This window comes from Somniosus microcephalus, chromosome 3 (genome assembly GCF_052327205.1).
Source record: "Somniosus microcephalus isolate GS21.2 chromosome 3, FLI_Smic_1.0, whole genome shotgun sequence".
Lineage (NCBI taxonomy): Eukaryota > Metazoa > Chordata > Chondrichthyes > Squaliformes > Somniosidae > Somniosus > Somniosus microcephalus.
Window position 1 is genome coordinate 286,129,140 of NC_140989.1, and position 16,698 is coordinate 286,145,837.

The window sequence follows — 16,698 nt, forward strand, 5'->3', positions numbered from 1 at the left end:
CCCTTTCCCTTAAATTTCACATGCATGCAATGTTCCCCTCCCACCACCAGTGTGCTGCATGCAACCATCCAAATCTACACCTGAAGCTGTGTAAATAAGCGAAGCTTGAAAAATTGTCTAAAATCTGCCACGAGCCATTTGGTCTGAACTACACCAGCCGGAACAGGATCCCTTGCTCATTTTTCTCTCTAGCCCAGGCGTGACGAGGCCAAATATAGCACCAGAACTGTTACCCTTGAGATTGAGCCTGGGTCCTGGTCTGCTTCGTACAGTAACATGGCAAGTGCCGCATTTATCCATAGAGCCAATTAGTATCTGAAGACTTTATTGAAATGTTATGCTTGTGTTTTCTCCATGTTATTAATATATACTTTTTTTGATAGGGTGATCTGACCAACCTTGTTCATGGTAGCCATTGTTCGAAGTACCGATTGACCAGGATTCCTGGCACCAATGCATTTCTTGGAATTGTTAATGAAACTTGTGATGCGCTTGCTTTCTGTGCCTGCAGTATGGTGGACAGGCTTTGCCTGAACTGTCACAGGTCAGTGACGTGCTATGATATCTACTTGATAGGATTTTACAATGCTGTCATAGATACAAGGTGCAATATTGCACAAAGTTAATCAGTTAATTAATAAATTAATATTAGTGCTTATCAAATCCTGTGACACAATCATACGTGCTGGTGGCCATTGTTTTTTGCCATGACATTCTTGCTGACAAAAAATGAAAACTTATGAATTCTATGAAATAGAAATTTAAAATTCTGCAAATGCATAGGCTGGTCAGTCAGCATCTGAAAGAGAAAGATCAGTTAAAGTTTTAGATGGAACTCTTCATTAAAACTTACCCTTTCTGTTCCATATGCTGCCAGATCATATAGTCAGAATAACTTGGTGTGGTTTCAAGCAGTAGCACGTCTTGAGATTGTGGTGAATCTGTGATAGTGTCACGGTGATTTTGTATTTGGTACTGTAACTTGGGCAGAAATGTGACAAACACAGTGGGTGGTGCAATGATTTGGGGCATGTTGCCCCCTGACTCTGTGGGTGTGAGAATAAGTGGATTGTTCTGTTAAGCTGCCAGTGTTGCCCACATTTTTGTAGAGAGAATTTACTGCAAACCATATCATCGCTGTCTCCCAGAAATAATCCTCCTGTGTCACTGTCATGAGCTTGCTATCAGCCAGCACAAAGCTGGGGGGAAGGGCCAGTTGCCGGCTCCATGGAAGAGGCGATGTTAGGCCCAACGCAACCATGCGGTCTGAGAAAAACCAATCAAAATATCTCATACACAAAATGAAGGGTTTGAGGTTTTCTGTTTCTACAAAATGCTTAGAAACATTCCCCAAACTCCTAATGATCTATATTTTTAACGGTTATTTTTTTTTAGAAATATCTCTACCTATTTTAGTTGTATGGGCCCAGATTTTCTGATCGCAGGCCTCCCGTGGGTGAGGGCTGCGATCTGGAAAAATCTGCACCCTTACCTGAGGGCTCCCGGGAGGCGCAGAGTTCCGCTGCTGGGCCTCTCCAAACTGCCGGTGCGCAGGGCCCACATATCACGGGCGCAGGTAGTTCGCAGCGTCCCTGGGATCACGTGGGCCATGGGGAGGTAAATCAGAGAAGGGAACCTCCTAGGGAAGATCTGTCAAATATATGAATGATCACCCCCAAAAACATAGTAAAACTTCAAATAAATTTTTTTTTTAAATCACATCTTTAAAATGACTTGAAATTACATAATTTTTTAACAAAAATTTAAATTTTTGAAAAAAATAATTAAAGTTTTTAACGGGGCTAAAAATAAACTTACTTTAAAGTATTTTTAAATGATAAATCAGTGGGAATTTTTTTTTTTTTTACTTTTTTCAACTCTTATCCAGGCGCAAGAATTGTAAGTGTTTTCTGCAGACGGAGGGTCTCCAAAAAGCGGAACTCTCTGCCCGCAGAGGCCCTTCTCCCGGGCAGCCGGAGGATCTGTCAAGAACTTTCTTGACAGATCGGAAATGCCGGTTTCCAGTGCATGCGCAGTGCATGCCTGAAACCGGCATTTCCAATGTCCCTATGGGTGGGTACACAGCGCGTACCCACCCGTAGGGATTGGAATATCCGGCCCATGGTAAAATATCATTGCGTTGCTTCTACATGACCTTTACTGAACAGACACATATGTGTCAATTTACCTGTAAATCATATCACCATGTTAGTAAATGTTGAAAATTCCAATGTGTAGGTTATATAATCCATAGATACTTCAATAGATCTATCAACATAATGGAAATTTGGACTTTTTTTAGGATGATCCCCGATATCTTTTGCAAGGGGCACTATTGCCCACTGTAGCTAATGTCAGAATTACAGTACTCTGCAAAAGTGGTTAAAGTGTTATTTGTGTGGCAGTGATTTTGAAAAACCTCACTTAAATGCTCTGCGTTGAGAACTGGTGAGAAATAAGCAAGTTTTGATGTCCATTACAGCATTTAACAGGGGGAAGGGTTGCAAAATATCAGTGCCTGATGTTCAGATCTATCCAGTCGTAGTCAGAGAATCACCTGCAATGGCTTCTCTTCCCGCTCCCACACCTTTACCTCTGATGTCCCCCAGGGATCTATCCTTGGCCCCTCCTGTTTCTCATCTGCATCCTGCCCCTCGGCAACATCATCCAAAAACACAGCGTCAGTTTCCACATGTACGTTGACGACACCCAGCTCTACCTCACTACCACCTCTCTCGACCCCTCCACTGTCTCTTAATTGTCAGGCTGTTTGTCCGACATCCAGTACTGGATGAACAAAAATTTCCACCAACTAAATATTGGCAAGACTGAAGTAATTGTTTTCGTTCCCTAGCCACCGACTCCATCCCTCTCCCTGGCAACTGTCTGAGGCTGAACCAGACTGTTCGCAACCCTGGTGTCATATTTGACCCTGAGATGAGCTTCTGACCACATATCCACGCCATCACTAAGACCGCCTATTTCCACCTCCATAACATTGCCCGACTCCACCCCTGCCTCCGCTCATCTGCTGCTGAAACCTTTATCCATGCCTTTGTTACCTCTAGACCATTCCAATGCAATCCTGGCCAGCTTCCCACATTCTACCCTCCGTAAACTTGAGGTCATCCAAAACTCTGCTGCCTGTATCCCAACTTGCACCAAGTCCCGTTCACCCATCACCCCTGTACTCGCTGATCTACATTGGGTCCTGGCCACGATTTTAAAATTTTGATCCTTGTTTTCAAATCCCTCCATGGCCTCGTCCCTCCCTACCTCTGTAATCTCCTCCAGCCATACAACCCTCCGAGATATCTACGCTCCTCCAATTCTGATCTCTTGAGCATCCCTGATTATAATCACTCCACCATTGGTGGCCATGCCTTCAGTTGCCAAGGCCCTAAACTCTGGAATTCCCTCCCTAAACCTCACCGCCTGAATACCTCTCCTTCCTCCTTTAAGACGCTCCTTTAAAAACTACCTCTGCCAAGCTTTTGGTCATCTTTCCTAACATCTCCTTATGTGGCTCAGTGTCAAGTTTTGTTTGATAACGCTCCTGTGAAGTACTTTGGGATGTTTTACTACATTAAAGGCACTATATAAATTAAAAGTTGTTGTTGAGATTGAGCAAAGTGCTATAAATTGTGTGCTAAAGTGTATGGGATTGTAGTTTGCAACATTACCCACTTAATGTTGCATTGCCCTACAGTCCTTGGCCTGCAAATTTTGCGGACCCTTTTAAAGGAGCAGGTGTGGTAGGGCAGGACTTCTGCCCACCACTTTTCCCCTACCGTTGACTCCGTCCCATTTTGCAGAGATGGGTTATTTGTTTTTTGGGGCGGGCAGCCTGGATCTGTAGAGGCGCCCACCTCTTGGTGATACCAGAAAGCATGAGGCCCTCATGGGGCTGAAGATTGAAGTTCTTTTTTTTAAATGGTGAGACAGCATGCAGAGGGTAATCGGTCTTTCTGGGCTCTATTCTTTATTTTGGGCATTTAGAAAGTCCACAATAGAACCCCCACCTGCACTCAGCATACGTGGAATCTGCTGGGCTTGACGGATACGAGAATGATTAAATTCCTGAGAAAACTTCTAGCTACAACTCAAAACTACTGCTGGGCATTGAGGGCTGGACAGAAGGTGCACAGCCCCATCCACCCCACCCCACCTCGCGCTTCCGCCATCAGGATTTTTTTCACGTAGCAAATTAAATGGGAACCCATTGGATCCAGGCTCCACCACAAATTGTGGGCCCCCGCACTGGAATTGTGCTACATTTCCCCCCTCCCTGGCCCCCAGAACTTTGGATCCATTGGGTTTTCCTGGTGTTATGCACTGTTCCAAATTAGGTAGTTTAAATTTACAGTCCCCAACAAATCCCGTATGCTTGTAGACTGTACTTTATAGCACATTGCTTGGACTTAATAAACTCCTATGAGGGATAATTGAAGTTGCAATGTTTCATGGCTCTTTCACACAATAAGGAGACAACAGTGCCATAGTGTATCACCATAGGAATACTATCCAGCAAGTGAATTATCATCTCTGAACCAGTCACTATATTAAATACTACAAGTTACTTTGAGGGAGTTTGAGCAGGGTGTGCAGAGGGCTTTTTGTGGGTGGGGGAGTGTTCTCATAATTAAACGGAAAGCATGTTTTCAGTTGGGCACTAGAAATAAATGTGCCTGATCAAAAAAAAAATTGTTGAGAGCCTGAGAATTTTGTTCTCTTGTAATGAGCTGATTCTCTGCAGTTAATAACCAGCTTCTTGTTTTGTTCAGAATGGAACAGAATGAATGCGAGTGCCCCTGTGAATGTCCCCTGGAGGTGAACGAGTGTACTGGCAACCTGACCAATGCTGAAAGCAGGCAAGATTCATTCCAGTGGGTTTTTTTAAGTGGCAGGGTCCTGGTAAAATGATTGGGTGATGGCATTATTTTCTCACTGATTTAGAACTGCTTTAAAAATAGTCTCAAATATTGCATTTGTTGCATCCCCAACTTTATCCAGGAGCTAATTTGGTGACTAAGTTTTTAAGAACCTGCTGTTCCAGGAGCTAAGCTTGTCTGAAAGAAAATAGAGGCTTCTTTAAATAGTTAATGTCGGAACAGCTTTGTGGGTAAATTCGCTGCCCTGTGTAGTACAGAGATATAGAGTTCAGAAAGATTCCCAGTTTCATCCTGGGCCTGTTCTGAGTTAGCTGAACTCAGCTGGAGCAGCACTGAGGGTACTACTATCGCCTCAGTACCCCTGTGTTAGGAAGAAAAAAAATTCAAACAGGATTTCTGCTCCTGATCACCGTCAGTGCACATATGTCTGGTAAGGACAAGATCAGATTCTGTATTGTTGTCCTCCATGGTGGAATAGTTTGCCAAAACTCATTGTCTAGGCTCATTCGTGAAGAATGCATGGTTAGCCCAAGATACCAGAGTGCCGCTGAGACTTAAAATGAGAAGTGGATAATAATTTTTAAAACTAATAAATTAATGTCAGTGAATGCTTGCCATGTGAATAATGGATTTTTTAAAAAATGAAACAGGAATCCTAGTTGTGAAGTCCATCAGGAGCCACTGACCCTTGCTGCCTTTGACCCCAGTCTACAGGAAAGCCTCCCACAGTGCATTAACACCAGATGCAGCCAAAGGACATCGAGCGGGTAATGTTTAAAATCTTACAATGCATAAATCTGGGGCCTGGTGATGTGCAGAACAATCAGTTTTTTTCTTTGTGACATAAATTTCAAGAGAGCAGATTTGTTGTTTAATCCCTGACCATCAGAAAAGTTAAATCCAGTAGTCCTTTAAAAAAAAAACAAGAGTTGTAAGGAATCAAGATCATTTTTTCATTCATTTATGTCTTTTAGGGTCCAAACATATTCAAGGGAATTGGTTTGGATAAGTTACTGAACCTTATGAAAGAGCAATATTAGCACCAGTCGCAATTGATGGTATATTAACCTATGTTGTTCCTACCAAAATAAGGACAACTGCTGGTGGCAATACTGTAAAATAAGTGAGGCACTGCTGCCCAGCTATGCGGCGTTAGCTGACCTCAGACAGGATAGCAGTTGAGTTAACTCTGTCCTAGGCTATGAAAGGGAGAAAAATCAGCAAGAGTTCCTTCTCTTAATTGCTAGCCTGTGAACCTTCCTGGAAAATGCATTGATAGTGGGTGAGGACAGAATTAAACTCAACTATGACATTCCCACCAGCAAACTGCTTGGAAACACTCAACTGTCTTAAATTCACACATGAAAGTTGGTTGCTTTAGTGAGGTACCGGGGACAATTGGTGTCTTCAGACCCATTACCCAACAAGAGTCATTAGCTTGGAGAGAAAAATGAGACGTGGAAAATGGAAATTTCTGTATCTGGCTGCCAATGGCTAATGACTGATTCCTTTCTTTGTATTTCAGTGATTGTTTTGGCATTTTAGATTGTGAATGGTGTATGGTGGATAGCGATGGAAAAACACATCTGGATGAGCCATACTGTGCTTCCCAGAAAGAATGCTTTGGAGGAATTGTGGGAGCCAAGAGCCCATATATAGATGACATGCCTGCCTTGGGTAAGGATGGTACGATGGGCGTGAAGTGGGGGGGAGACAGAACATAATTACTCTATTACATTGTAAATCTGTTACTATCCTTGAAGCATCCAATTAAATCTGTAGGAAGGTTACCCAATTGGTTATAGCCCCATAAGAATATATTCAGGAAGGCAAAATAATACTGAATGCTAACATTTTAAAAGGGCGGGAATAAAATGTAGATTCAAGGAGCTTTTTGTGATAGCGAAATACTGCGGATGCTGGAAATCCGAAATAACAACAGAAAACGCTGGAAAAACTTAGCAGGCCAGGCAACATCCATGGAGAGAGAAACAGAGTTAACGTTTCAGGTTGAAACCCTTCTTCAGAACTGAGCTTTTTGTGATGGTTGGTGTTTGTCAGGAATTAGACTGTCAGTTAAAACTATCTAACTTTTTGAAGTCGAGCAGCTATCCATTGCCACTTTCTCATCATGGGACCTATTCCCCAATCCTATAGATTGAAATCCAAGTGTGTCACACCAGTTTACTCAGTTGAATCATGTTGGGCTGTGTGAGCCACTGACATCTATCATCAGCAGCAGCCTCTTTTGCGTTGTGGCACATAAAAATGCTTCAAACATTGGCTTGCCCACATTCTTGCTTTCAAAGAAAACACATAATTAAAATATTTAAAACTTAAGTGGGGAATGAAACATTCCTAAAACCTTTTCTCCCACTTCAAGAAAATTAAAATGGTTGCCATCCCCATTGCTATTTCTTTTCCGTAACTCCCTTGGTACTACTTTTATTTTCTTACCTCTACTATTTTTACCCAGTTTGTTGGCTCCCGTGTTTCTAGGCCGAGTTGTAATCATCTGGCAGGTGGCCCACGTGCTGTTTCATTGATATCGCATCCCCAGTTGAGCATTTGTATTGCCATATTTATAGCTCATTAATCTTTGCTGAAGGCCTTGTTAGTCCTGGTGAATAGAGCCTACTCGTCAACATGGTTTGGTGCAAATGCTAACCTCACAGCATTCTAAGTTTTATCTTGTAGCCCTGAAGGCAGAGGATTGTAGCGAGCTTTTTCCTGGTCACATACCTAGTCTGGACCACTTCACAAGTATGGAGAGATGAAGCCCATCACTTCCATATCCGAGTGCAGTGCAGAATGGAAATTTCAAATCTTGACATGACGAGGGTGCCCAAAGGCGCTCTCAGCTCACTGAAAGTAGAGCCATTCAATCCTTCAAACAGAATTCCAGTTCAATCAAACAGCACTGTCCAATACCTACAACACTTCCCAGGTGAGCAGGCCCACTGGGTCAGAGACACCTGTCTGCTCCACAGCACTAGAAACTGTCCTGCCATATCCCAAAGTCACACTGAAACTAGCTATTCTACAATTTGAAAATCTTTATTTATAGTTGCTCAAAAATGAAAATGCATCAAATATTGCATACGAGAGATCTCAAAAAAGCCCTGTCCAGTGACAAAGAGGAATCCATTTGAAAAGCGGTGCACGAAGTTTCAATAAAGGGCAACCCTGCGCACATCATATTGTTTTCTATCTGCGCTCCTCCAATTCTGGCCTCTTACGCATCCCCGATTTTAATCGCTGCACCATTGGCAGCCGTGCCTTCAGCTGCCGAGAACCTAAGCTTGGCATTTCCTCCCTAAACCTCACTACCTCTCTTTCCTCCTGTAAGATGCTCCTTAAAACCTACCTCTTCGACCATACCTGTTTCTTCCAACAAGTACGAGGTTCTTGCAGCCTGTGTGGACGAGAGCAGGGACTGCAGGGAGGATGAGCAAACTGACCACAGCACCATGGTACAGGGGGCCATTCAAGTTGGGGGAGTAAAAAGGAATGTAGTAGTGGTAGAGGACAGTATAGTTAGGGGGATAGATATTGTCCTCTGCAGCTGAGAGCGTGAGTCCCGAAGGCTGTGTTGCCTGCCAGGGTTAAGGACATCTCCTCGGGGCTGGAGAGGAACTTGGAGTGGGAGGAGAAAGATCAAGTTGTCGTGGTCCACGTAGGAACCAACGACATAGGTAAGACTAAGAAAGAGGTTCTGCTGAGGGAGTATGAGCAGCTAGGGGCTAACTTAAAAAGCAGAACCACAAAGGTAATAATCTCTGGATTACTACCTGAGCCACGAGCAAATTGGCATCGGGTCAATAAGATCAGAGAGTTGAATGTGTGGCTCAAAGATTGGTGTGGGAGAAATGGGTTTCGATTCATTGGGCACTGGCACCAGTACTGGGGAAAGAGGGAGCTGTTCCGTTGGGACGGGCTTCACTTGAACCATGCTGGGACCAGTGTCCTGGCAAATCGAATAAATAGGGCGGTAGATAGGGCTTTCAACTAAATAGTGGGGGGAGGGTTCAGGTGAAGGGGAATCTAGAAAGGAGAAGGCAATAGTGCATGGTAGCGATAGGGGTAATGATAACCAGAGTGTGACAGGAGGAGACAGAGCATACGAACATAAGCGTGCACCAGCAAATAGTTTCAGAGTAGGGAAAAATGGCATAAAGAAAAAATTGAACGTTCTTTATCTGAATGCACGCAGCATTCGTAACAAGATAGATGAGTTGACGGCACAAATAGAAATAAATGGGTATGATCTGATAACCATTACGGAGACGTGGTTGCAAGGTGACTAAGGCTGGGAACTGAATATTCAGGTGTATTTGACATTTCAGAAGGATGGGCAGAAAGGAAAAGGAGGTGTGTTAGCTCTGTTAATAAAGGATGAGATCAGTGCAGTGGTGAGAAATGATATTGGCTCAGAAGATCAAGATGTAGAATCAGTTAAGAAATAGTATGGGAAAGAAGTCACTGGTGGAAGTAGCTACACTGTAGGACAGAGTATAAATCAAGAAATAATAGGGGCTTGTAAGAAAGGTACTGCGACAATCATGGGCGATTTTAATCTTCATATAGATTGGACAAATCAAATTGGCAAGGGTAGCCTTGAGGACGAGTTCATAGAATGTATTCGGGATGGTTTCTTGGAACAATACGTTGTGGAACCAACCAGGGAGAAGGCTATTTTAGATCTGGTAATGTGTAATGAGACGGGATTAATTAATGATCTCATAGTAAAGGATCCTCCAGGGAAGAATGATCATAGCATGATAGAATTTCAAATTCAGTTTGAGGGTGAAAAACCTGGGTCTGAAACTAGTGTCCAAAACTTCAATAAAGGCAATTACAAAGGTATGAAGACAGAGTTGGCTGAAGTAGACTGGGAAAATAGATCAAAGGGTAAGACGGTAGATAAGTAGTGTAGGAATTAACAACGGGGTTGGGGTTATTGTCTCTGGCTAGTCAGACGCCTCTGAGCTGCTCCAGGGACCCCCGTGCGGTTTCGAAGCGCTCCCCTATTCCTGGTTCTGACCGCCAGACTTATTCGGTAGCGATGTAGACAGAAAACGTGACTCGTGGTTTGGGTGCAAAACAGACCAGCATTTATTGAAACAAAAAGAAACAAACAACTTAAAATAATCGATACAGCACACCTGTGCCTGGTACAGCACTCTTGCTTAACGCAGTACACTTAGTGTCCACTAGAGCGCTCTTTGCTCAGTGCAACACTCCTTTATTTAAATACAGCACTTTTAAATATAGAAACACCTTGCTCACTACAGAACCTTTGCTTAGTGGCTTTTACTTAAAAACAGCACTTTAATACAGAACCTTTAGTGTCCACTGAAGCACTTCTCTGCTTAGTGCAACACCCTTTTAATGGCACTTTCAATATAGAAACACCTTGCTCACTACAGCACCTTTGCTTAGTGGCTTTTACTAAAAAAAAAACCAGCACTTTAATACAGCTACTCTCAGTGTTCACTACAGCCTTATCTGCTAGTGCAACACTGTTACTTAAATAGGGGAGGAGAGAACGGACACGAGGAAAATCGACTAAAATCACAGTTCTAACAAAATTCCCTTTAATTCCCACCCCTATACCTATTCTAAGTTGCCTTGTAATGGGCCAGAAAAATATATGCTCACCAATGAAAACGCCTGCTCCGTGCCCTGCGATCTTTGATCTTCACTGCCCCGAAGTAAAAACACCCCAGTATTTTAAAAGTAAACTGCTGGTGTTCCACTCCTTTAGGCAGGCTCCCACGTTGTAGAGGGCATGGAGGCGAGGCCACAGAGAGAGAGAGGCTTCTGAGAAGCTATCTTTTATACCCCATTTGGGGCCCGCCCAAATCCGGATGTATCTGGGCCAAACAAAAGGGATCCAAACTGTCCCCATTGTCTGTAATGGGTTTTGAATAAAGCTGCAGTTTAAATGTGTCCTCATTGTCTGTGATGGGCTTTGAATAAAACTGCCGTGGTTTGAAAAAAAGCATGTCTATTTCCTTGATTGTTTGAGGAAACAGACTGAAACCGCAGTCTCAAGTGGTTAATCCTTTGTGTAAACATTGTAGCAGTTTCTGTAAACACATCGATTGTCTGCTGCAGGGAGGGGAACTCCCTGAACTGCCTTGATTGGCAGTTTGACTGCTCCATTGAACCTTTTTCACAGACACAGCAGGCTGCCTTTTCAAGTCCTTTTTGTCTTCTGCCACACGGTCTGGTGGCCATTTTGATCCCTGGATTTTTAAAGGTATATTACCCAGGTATTCTTTAATCAAAATTCAATCTTCGGAACTGTAGGAAATCTCGAAATTATTGCAAAATCCCTACAGTAGTGGCAGACATTTAAGGAGATATTTCATAACTCTCAGCAAAGTTTATTCCAGTGAGAAAGAAAGACTCTTATGAGAAGGATGAACCATCCATGGTGAACTAAGGAAGTTAAGGATGGTATCAAATTGAAAGAAAAGGCATACAATGTTGCAAAGATTGGTGGTAGGCCAGAGGATTGGGAAATTTTTAGAAACCAGCTAAGGATGACTAAAAAATTTAAACGAGGGAGAAGATAGATTATGAAAGTAAACTAGCAAAAAATATAAAAACAGACAGTAAGAGCTTCTACAGGTATATAAAAGAGAAGAGAGTAGCTAAAGTAAACATTGGTCCCTTGGAGGATGGGACTGGGGAATTAATAATGGGAAACAGGGAAATGGCAAAGACTTTGAATAAATATTTTGTATCGGTCTTCATGGTAGAAGACAGTAAAAGCATCCCAATAATAATTGATAATCAAGGGGCTATAGGGAGGGAGGAACTTAAAACAATGACTATCACGAGAGAAAAAGTACTAGGCAAACTAATGGGACTAAAGGCTGACAAGTCCCCTGAACCTGATGACCTACATCCTAGGGTCTTAAAAGAAGTGGCTGCAGAGATAGTGGATGCATTGGTTGTAATCTACCAAAATTCCCTGGATTCTGGAGAGGTCCCAGCGGATTGGAAAACCGCAAATGTAACGTCCCTATTCAAGAAAGGAGGGAGGCAAAAAGCAGGAAACTATAGGCTAGTTAGCCTAACATCTGTCATTGGGAAAATGCTGGAATCCATTATTAAGGAAGTAATAGCAGGTCATTTAGAAAATCGTAATACAATCAAGCAGAGTCAACATGGTTTTATGAAAGGGAAATCGTGTTTGACAAATTTACTAGAGCCTTTTGAGGATGTAACGAGCAGGGTGTATAAAGGGGAACCAGTAAATGTAGTGTACAGGAAACTTTGGTTTATCCAGAGGATAACAAAAATCAGGAGCCGTTTCGTTAGGTTTTTTTTCTTTTCGTTGCTTTTTTTTCCACCAGTCAGGCTCTGCACGGTCTAGCTGAAGCTGTTGCTTAGCTACATAGACGCTTGCAATTTACGGCCGACTGTTTAGAAGCTGTTGCTAAGCAACAGGGTTTGTTGCTAGATACGGAGCTCAAAAGCTCCGTATGTTTTAACATTAGCGCTGGTTTGTCCGGCAGTTTTGATGGGACGGCAACAGCTCAGTCCCTTCAGTGCCGGATATCACAAAGTTTCCTGTATTTGGATTTCCAGAAGGCATTTGATAAGGTGCCACATAAAAGGTTACTGCACAAGATAAGAGCTCACGGTATTGGGGGTAATATATTAGCATGGATAGAGGATTGGCTAACTAACAGAAAACAAAGAGTCGGGATAAATGGGTCATTTTCCGGTTGGAAAATTGTAACTCATGGGGTGCCATAGGGATCAGTGCTGGGGCCTCAACTATTTACAATCTATGTTAATAACTTGGATGAAGGGACCGTGTGTATTGTAGCCAAATTTGCTGATGATACAAAGATAGGTGGGAAAGCAAGTTGTGAGGAGGACACGATGAGTCTGCAAAGGGATATAGATAGATTAAGTGAGTGGGCAAAAATTTGGCAGATGGAGTATAATGTGGGAAAATGTGAGGTTATCCACCTTGGTAGAAAAATAAAAAAGCAAATTATTATTTAAATGGAGACTACATAATGCTGTGATACAGAGGGATCTGGGGGTCCTCATACATGAAACACAAAAAGTTAGCATGCAGGTACAGCAAGTAATTAGGAAGGCAAATGTAATGTTGGCCTTTATTGCAAGGGGGATGGAGTATAAAAATAGGGAAGTCTTGCTACAAATGTACAGGGCGCTGGTGAGACCACACCTGGAGTACTGCGTGCAGTTTTGGTCTCCTTATTTAAGGAGGGATATACCTGCATTGGAGGCAGTTCAGAGAAGGTTCACTAGGTTAATTTCTGAGATGAAGGGGTTGTCTTCTGAAGAAAGGTTGAGCAGGTTGGGCCTATACTCATTGGAGTTTAGAAGAATGAGAGGTGATCTTATTGAAACATATCCGATTCTGAGGGGGCTTGTCCGGGTAGATGCAGGGAGGATGTTTCCCCTCGTGGGGGAATTTAGAACTAGGGGGCACAGTAAGGGGTTGCCCATTTAAAACGGAGATGAGGAGGAATTTCTTCTCTCAGAGGGTCGTGAATCTTTGGAATTCTCTACCCCAGAGAGTTGTGGAGGCGGAGTCATTGAATATATTCAAGGCGGAGATAGACATATATTTGAGCTACAAGGGAGTCGAGGGTTATGGAGAGCGGGCGGGAAAGTGGCGTTGAGGCCAAGATCAGGTCAGCCATGATCTTACTGAATGGCGGGGCAGGCTCGAGGGGCCGAATGGCCTACTCCTATTTCTTATGTTAGAGTCATAGAGTTATACAGCACAGAAAGAGGCCCTTCGGCCCATCATGTCCACGCCGGCCATCAAGCCCTGTCTATTCGAATCCCATTTTCCAGCACTTATGTTCTTATGACCAAGCTTTTGGTCATCTGCCCTAATATCTCCTTATGTGGCTCGGTGTCAAATTTTGTTTGATAATGCTCCTGTGAAACGCCTTGGGATGTTTTACTGCATTAAAGGCACAATATAAATACAAGTTGTTGCTTGAATGGAACTCCAGGGTCCTGTTGTAATGTAGGAAGAGCAGTTCTTTGTATTTTAAAATGATTTCGCATTGGTAGTTTAAACTTCTTTTGTTGCTCTGCTCATCCAAAGGAGTCAGCTCTTACTGGGAAATAGTTCCACGACCACCAGCCACACTCATGTTCCTCACATAAGTAGCCATTCAGTGAGCCTAGACAGTGAAGGTCAAGCAGGTTCTCAACTATGGGGGAGGGAGGCAGCACAGCTGAGTTTATTCCTGTCCTCCGCTGACATTTGGAGGTCTGTGCTCAGCACTACCCTGCTGCTCCATCCAGGGTGAGAGCTTAAAAGCTTTGAAGCCGGAGAGTGATTCTTCCGATTGTGGGCCAACGTGCCCTTCTCAATCGCTTTTTCCTCTAGTGGGAAGGGCACTACAAATCTGGAGTGCTGGCTTCTCTCTGTCTGCCATCAGTGTTGCTTTGTAGTCCTGTAACAAAAGATGATGTCTGCTATCCCGATCTTCCATTTTTCAAGATATAATCACCAACTGTGTCAATGCTGGATGTTCCATTTGTGTGTTATATCAAAACTATTATGTGAATATAAATCTTATTCAGATATTGAGCCAAGTAACCTGTTGGTCATTTTTTGCATTTCTAATTATAGGAGATGAGGTCATAGCATTGAACATGATCAAAAGTGCCCCGGTTGGACCTGTGGCTGGTGGGATCATGGGGTGCATCATGGTGCTCGTTCTGGCAGTGTATGCTTACCGACACCAGATCCATAGGAGAAGTCACCAGCACATGTCTCCTCTTGCAGCACAAGGTAAGAACAGTATCTGGCCTTTCCAAGATTGCAGGGTAAAAGAATGTTTAGGGTAATCTGCAGAATGTAGCGACATCTGGAATACACGGTTTGACGTGCATAAACTTCAGTTAAGTGATTGATATAATGGATGAAATGATTTTTACTAGGAAGGAAGGGGCAGGCTTTACTTGGCTTATGATACTGAGTTGCCTAAGTGTTCCATCCATCATCTTTAAGGCATGCTGGAGTTTAGTTGTTGCCCAATGCACGTGAGTGCAAAAGACAAGGTTGAAGAGTTTGCAACCATCTTCCACCAGAAGTGCCAAGTGGATGATCCATCTCGGCCTCCTCTTGAGGTGCCCACCATCACAGAATCCAGCCTTCAGCCAATTCGATTCACTCCACGTGATATCAAGAAATGGCTGAGTGCATTGGATACAGCAAAGTTTATGGGCCCTGACAACAATCCTGGCTGTCATGCTGAAGACTTGTGCTCCAGAACTAGCCGCGACCCTAGCCAAGCTGTTCCAGTACAGCTACAACACTGGTATCTACCCGACAATGTGGAAAACTGCTCAGGTATGTCCTGTCCACAAAAAGCAGGACAAATCCAATCCGGCCAATTATCGCCCCATCAGTCTGCTCTCAGTCATCAGCAAAGTGATGGAAGGTGTCATTGACAGTGCTGTCAAGCGTCACTTACTCACCAATAACCTGCTCACCGATGCTTAGTTTGGGTTCCGCCAGGGCCACTCGGCTCCAGACTTCACTACAGTCTTGGTCCAAACAGGGACAAAAGAGCTGAATTCCAGAGGTGAAGTGAGAGTGACTGCCCTTGACATCAAGGCAGCATTTGACCGAGTGTGGCATCAAGGAGCCCTAGTAAAAATTGTAGTCAATAGGAAGTGGGGGTGGGGGGGGTGAAACTCTCCACTAGCTGGAGTCATACCCAGCACAAAGGAAGATGGTTGTGGTTGTTGGAGGTCAATCATCTCGGTCCCAGGACATCGCTGCAGGAGTTCCTCAGGGCAGTGTCCTAGGCCCAACCATCTTCAGCTGCTTCATCAATGACCTTTCCTCCATCATAAGGTCAGAAGTGGGGATGTTCGCTGATGACTGCACAGTGTTCAGTTCCATTCGCAATTCCTCATAATGAAGCAGTCCATGCCCGAATGCAGCAAGACCTGGGCGACATTCAGGCTTGGGCTAATAAGTGGCAAGTAACATTCGTGTCACACATGTGCCAGGCAAGGACAATCTCCAACAAGCGAGAGTCTAAACACTGCCCCTTGACATTTAACGGCATTAACGTCGCCGAATGCATCAACATCGTGAGGGTCACCATTGACCAGAAACTTAACTGGACCAGCCACATGAATACTGTGCCTACAAGAGCAGGTCAGGGGCTAGGTATTCTGTGGTGAGTGTCTCACCTTCTGACTCCCCAAAGTCTTTCCACCATCTACTAGGCACAAGTCAGGTGTTTGATGGAATACTCTCCACTTGCCTGGATGAGTGCAGCTCCAACAACACTCGAGAAGCTCAGCACAAATCAGCCTGCTTGATTGGCACCCCATCCACCACCTTAAACATTCACTCCCTCCACCTCCGGTGCAATGTGGCTGCAGTGTGTACCATCTACAAGATGCACTGCAGCAACTCACCAAGGCTTCTTTGACAGCACCTCCCAAACCCGTGACCTCTAACACCTAGAAGGACAAGGGCAGCAGGCGCATGGGAACACCATCACGTCCACATTCCCCTTCAAGTCACTATCCTGATTTAGAAATATATTGCCGTTCCTTCATCGTCGCTGGATCAAAATCCTAGAACTAGGATGGGTTTCTTGAGCAGTATGTAACTGAACCGACCAGGGGGCAAGCAACCTTAGATCTGGTCCTGTGTAACGAGACAGGGTTAATTAAAAATGTCCTAGTAAAGGATCCCCTTGGAATGAGTGACCATAACATGGTTGAATTCCATATTCAATTAGAGGGTGAGAAGGTTGGA

General features: G+C 43.8%; 1 protein-coding gene across 1 annotated transcript in view; it reads left to right on the top strand.

Annotated features, from left to right (window-relative positions):
• The window catches only part of cachd1 (cache domain containing 1), a 247,767-nt gene that overhangs the window by 213,358 nt on the left and 17,711 nt on the right, over positions 1-16,698 (top strand). The window contains exons 20-24 of the mRNA XM_085982697.1: positions 384-544; positions 4,785-4,871; positions 5,543-5,659; positions 6,418-6,569; positions 14,545-14,706. Coding sequence (XP_085838823.1) covers positions 384-544; positions 4,785-4,871; positions 5,543-5,659; positions 6,418-6,569; positions 14,545-14,706 — 679 coding nt within the window. The remainder of the gene's footprint in view (positions 1-383; positions 545-4,784; positions 4,872-5,542; positions 5,660-6,417; positions 6,570-14,544; positions 14,707-16,698) is intronic.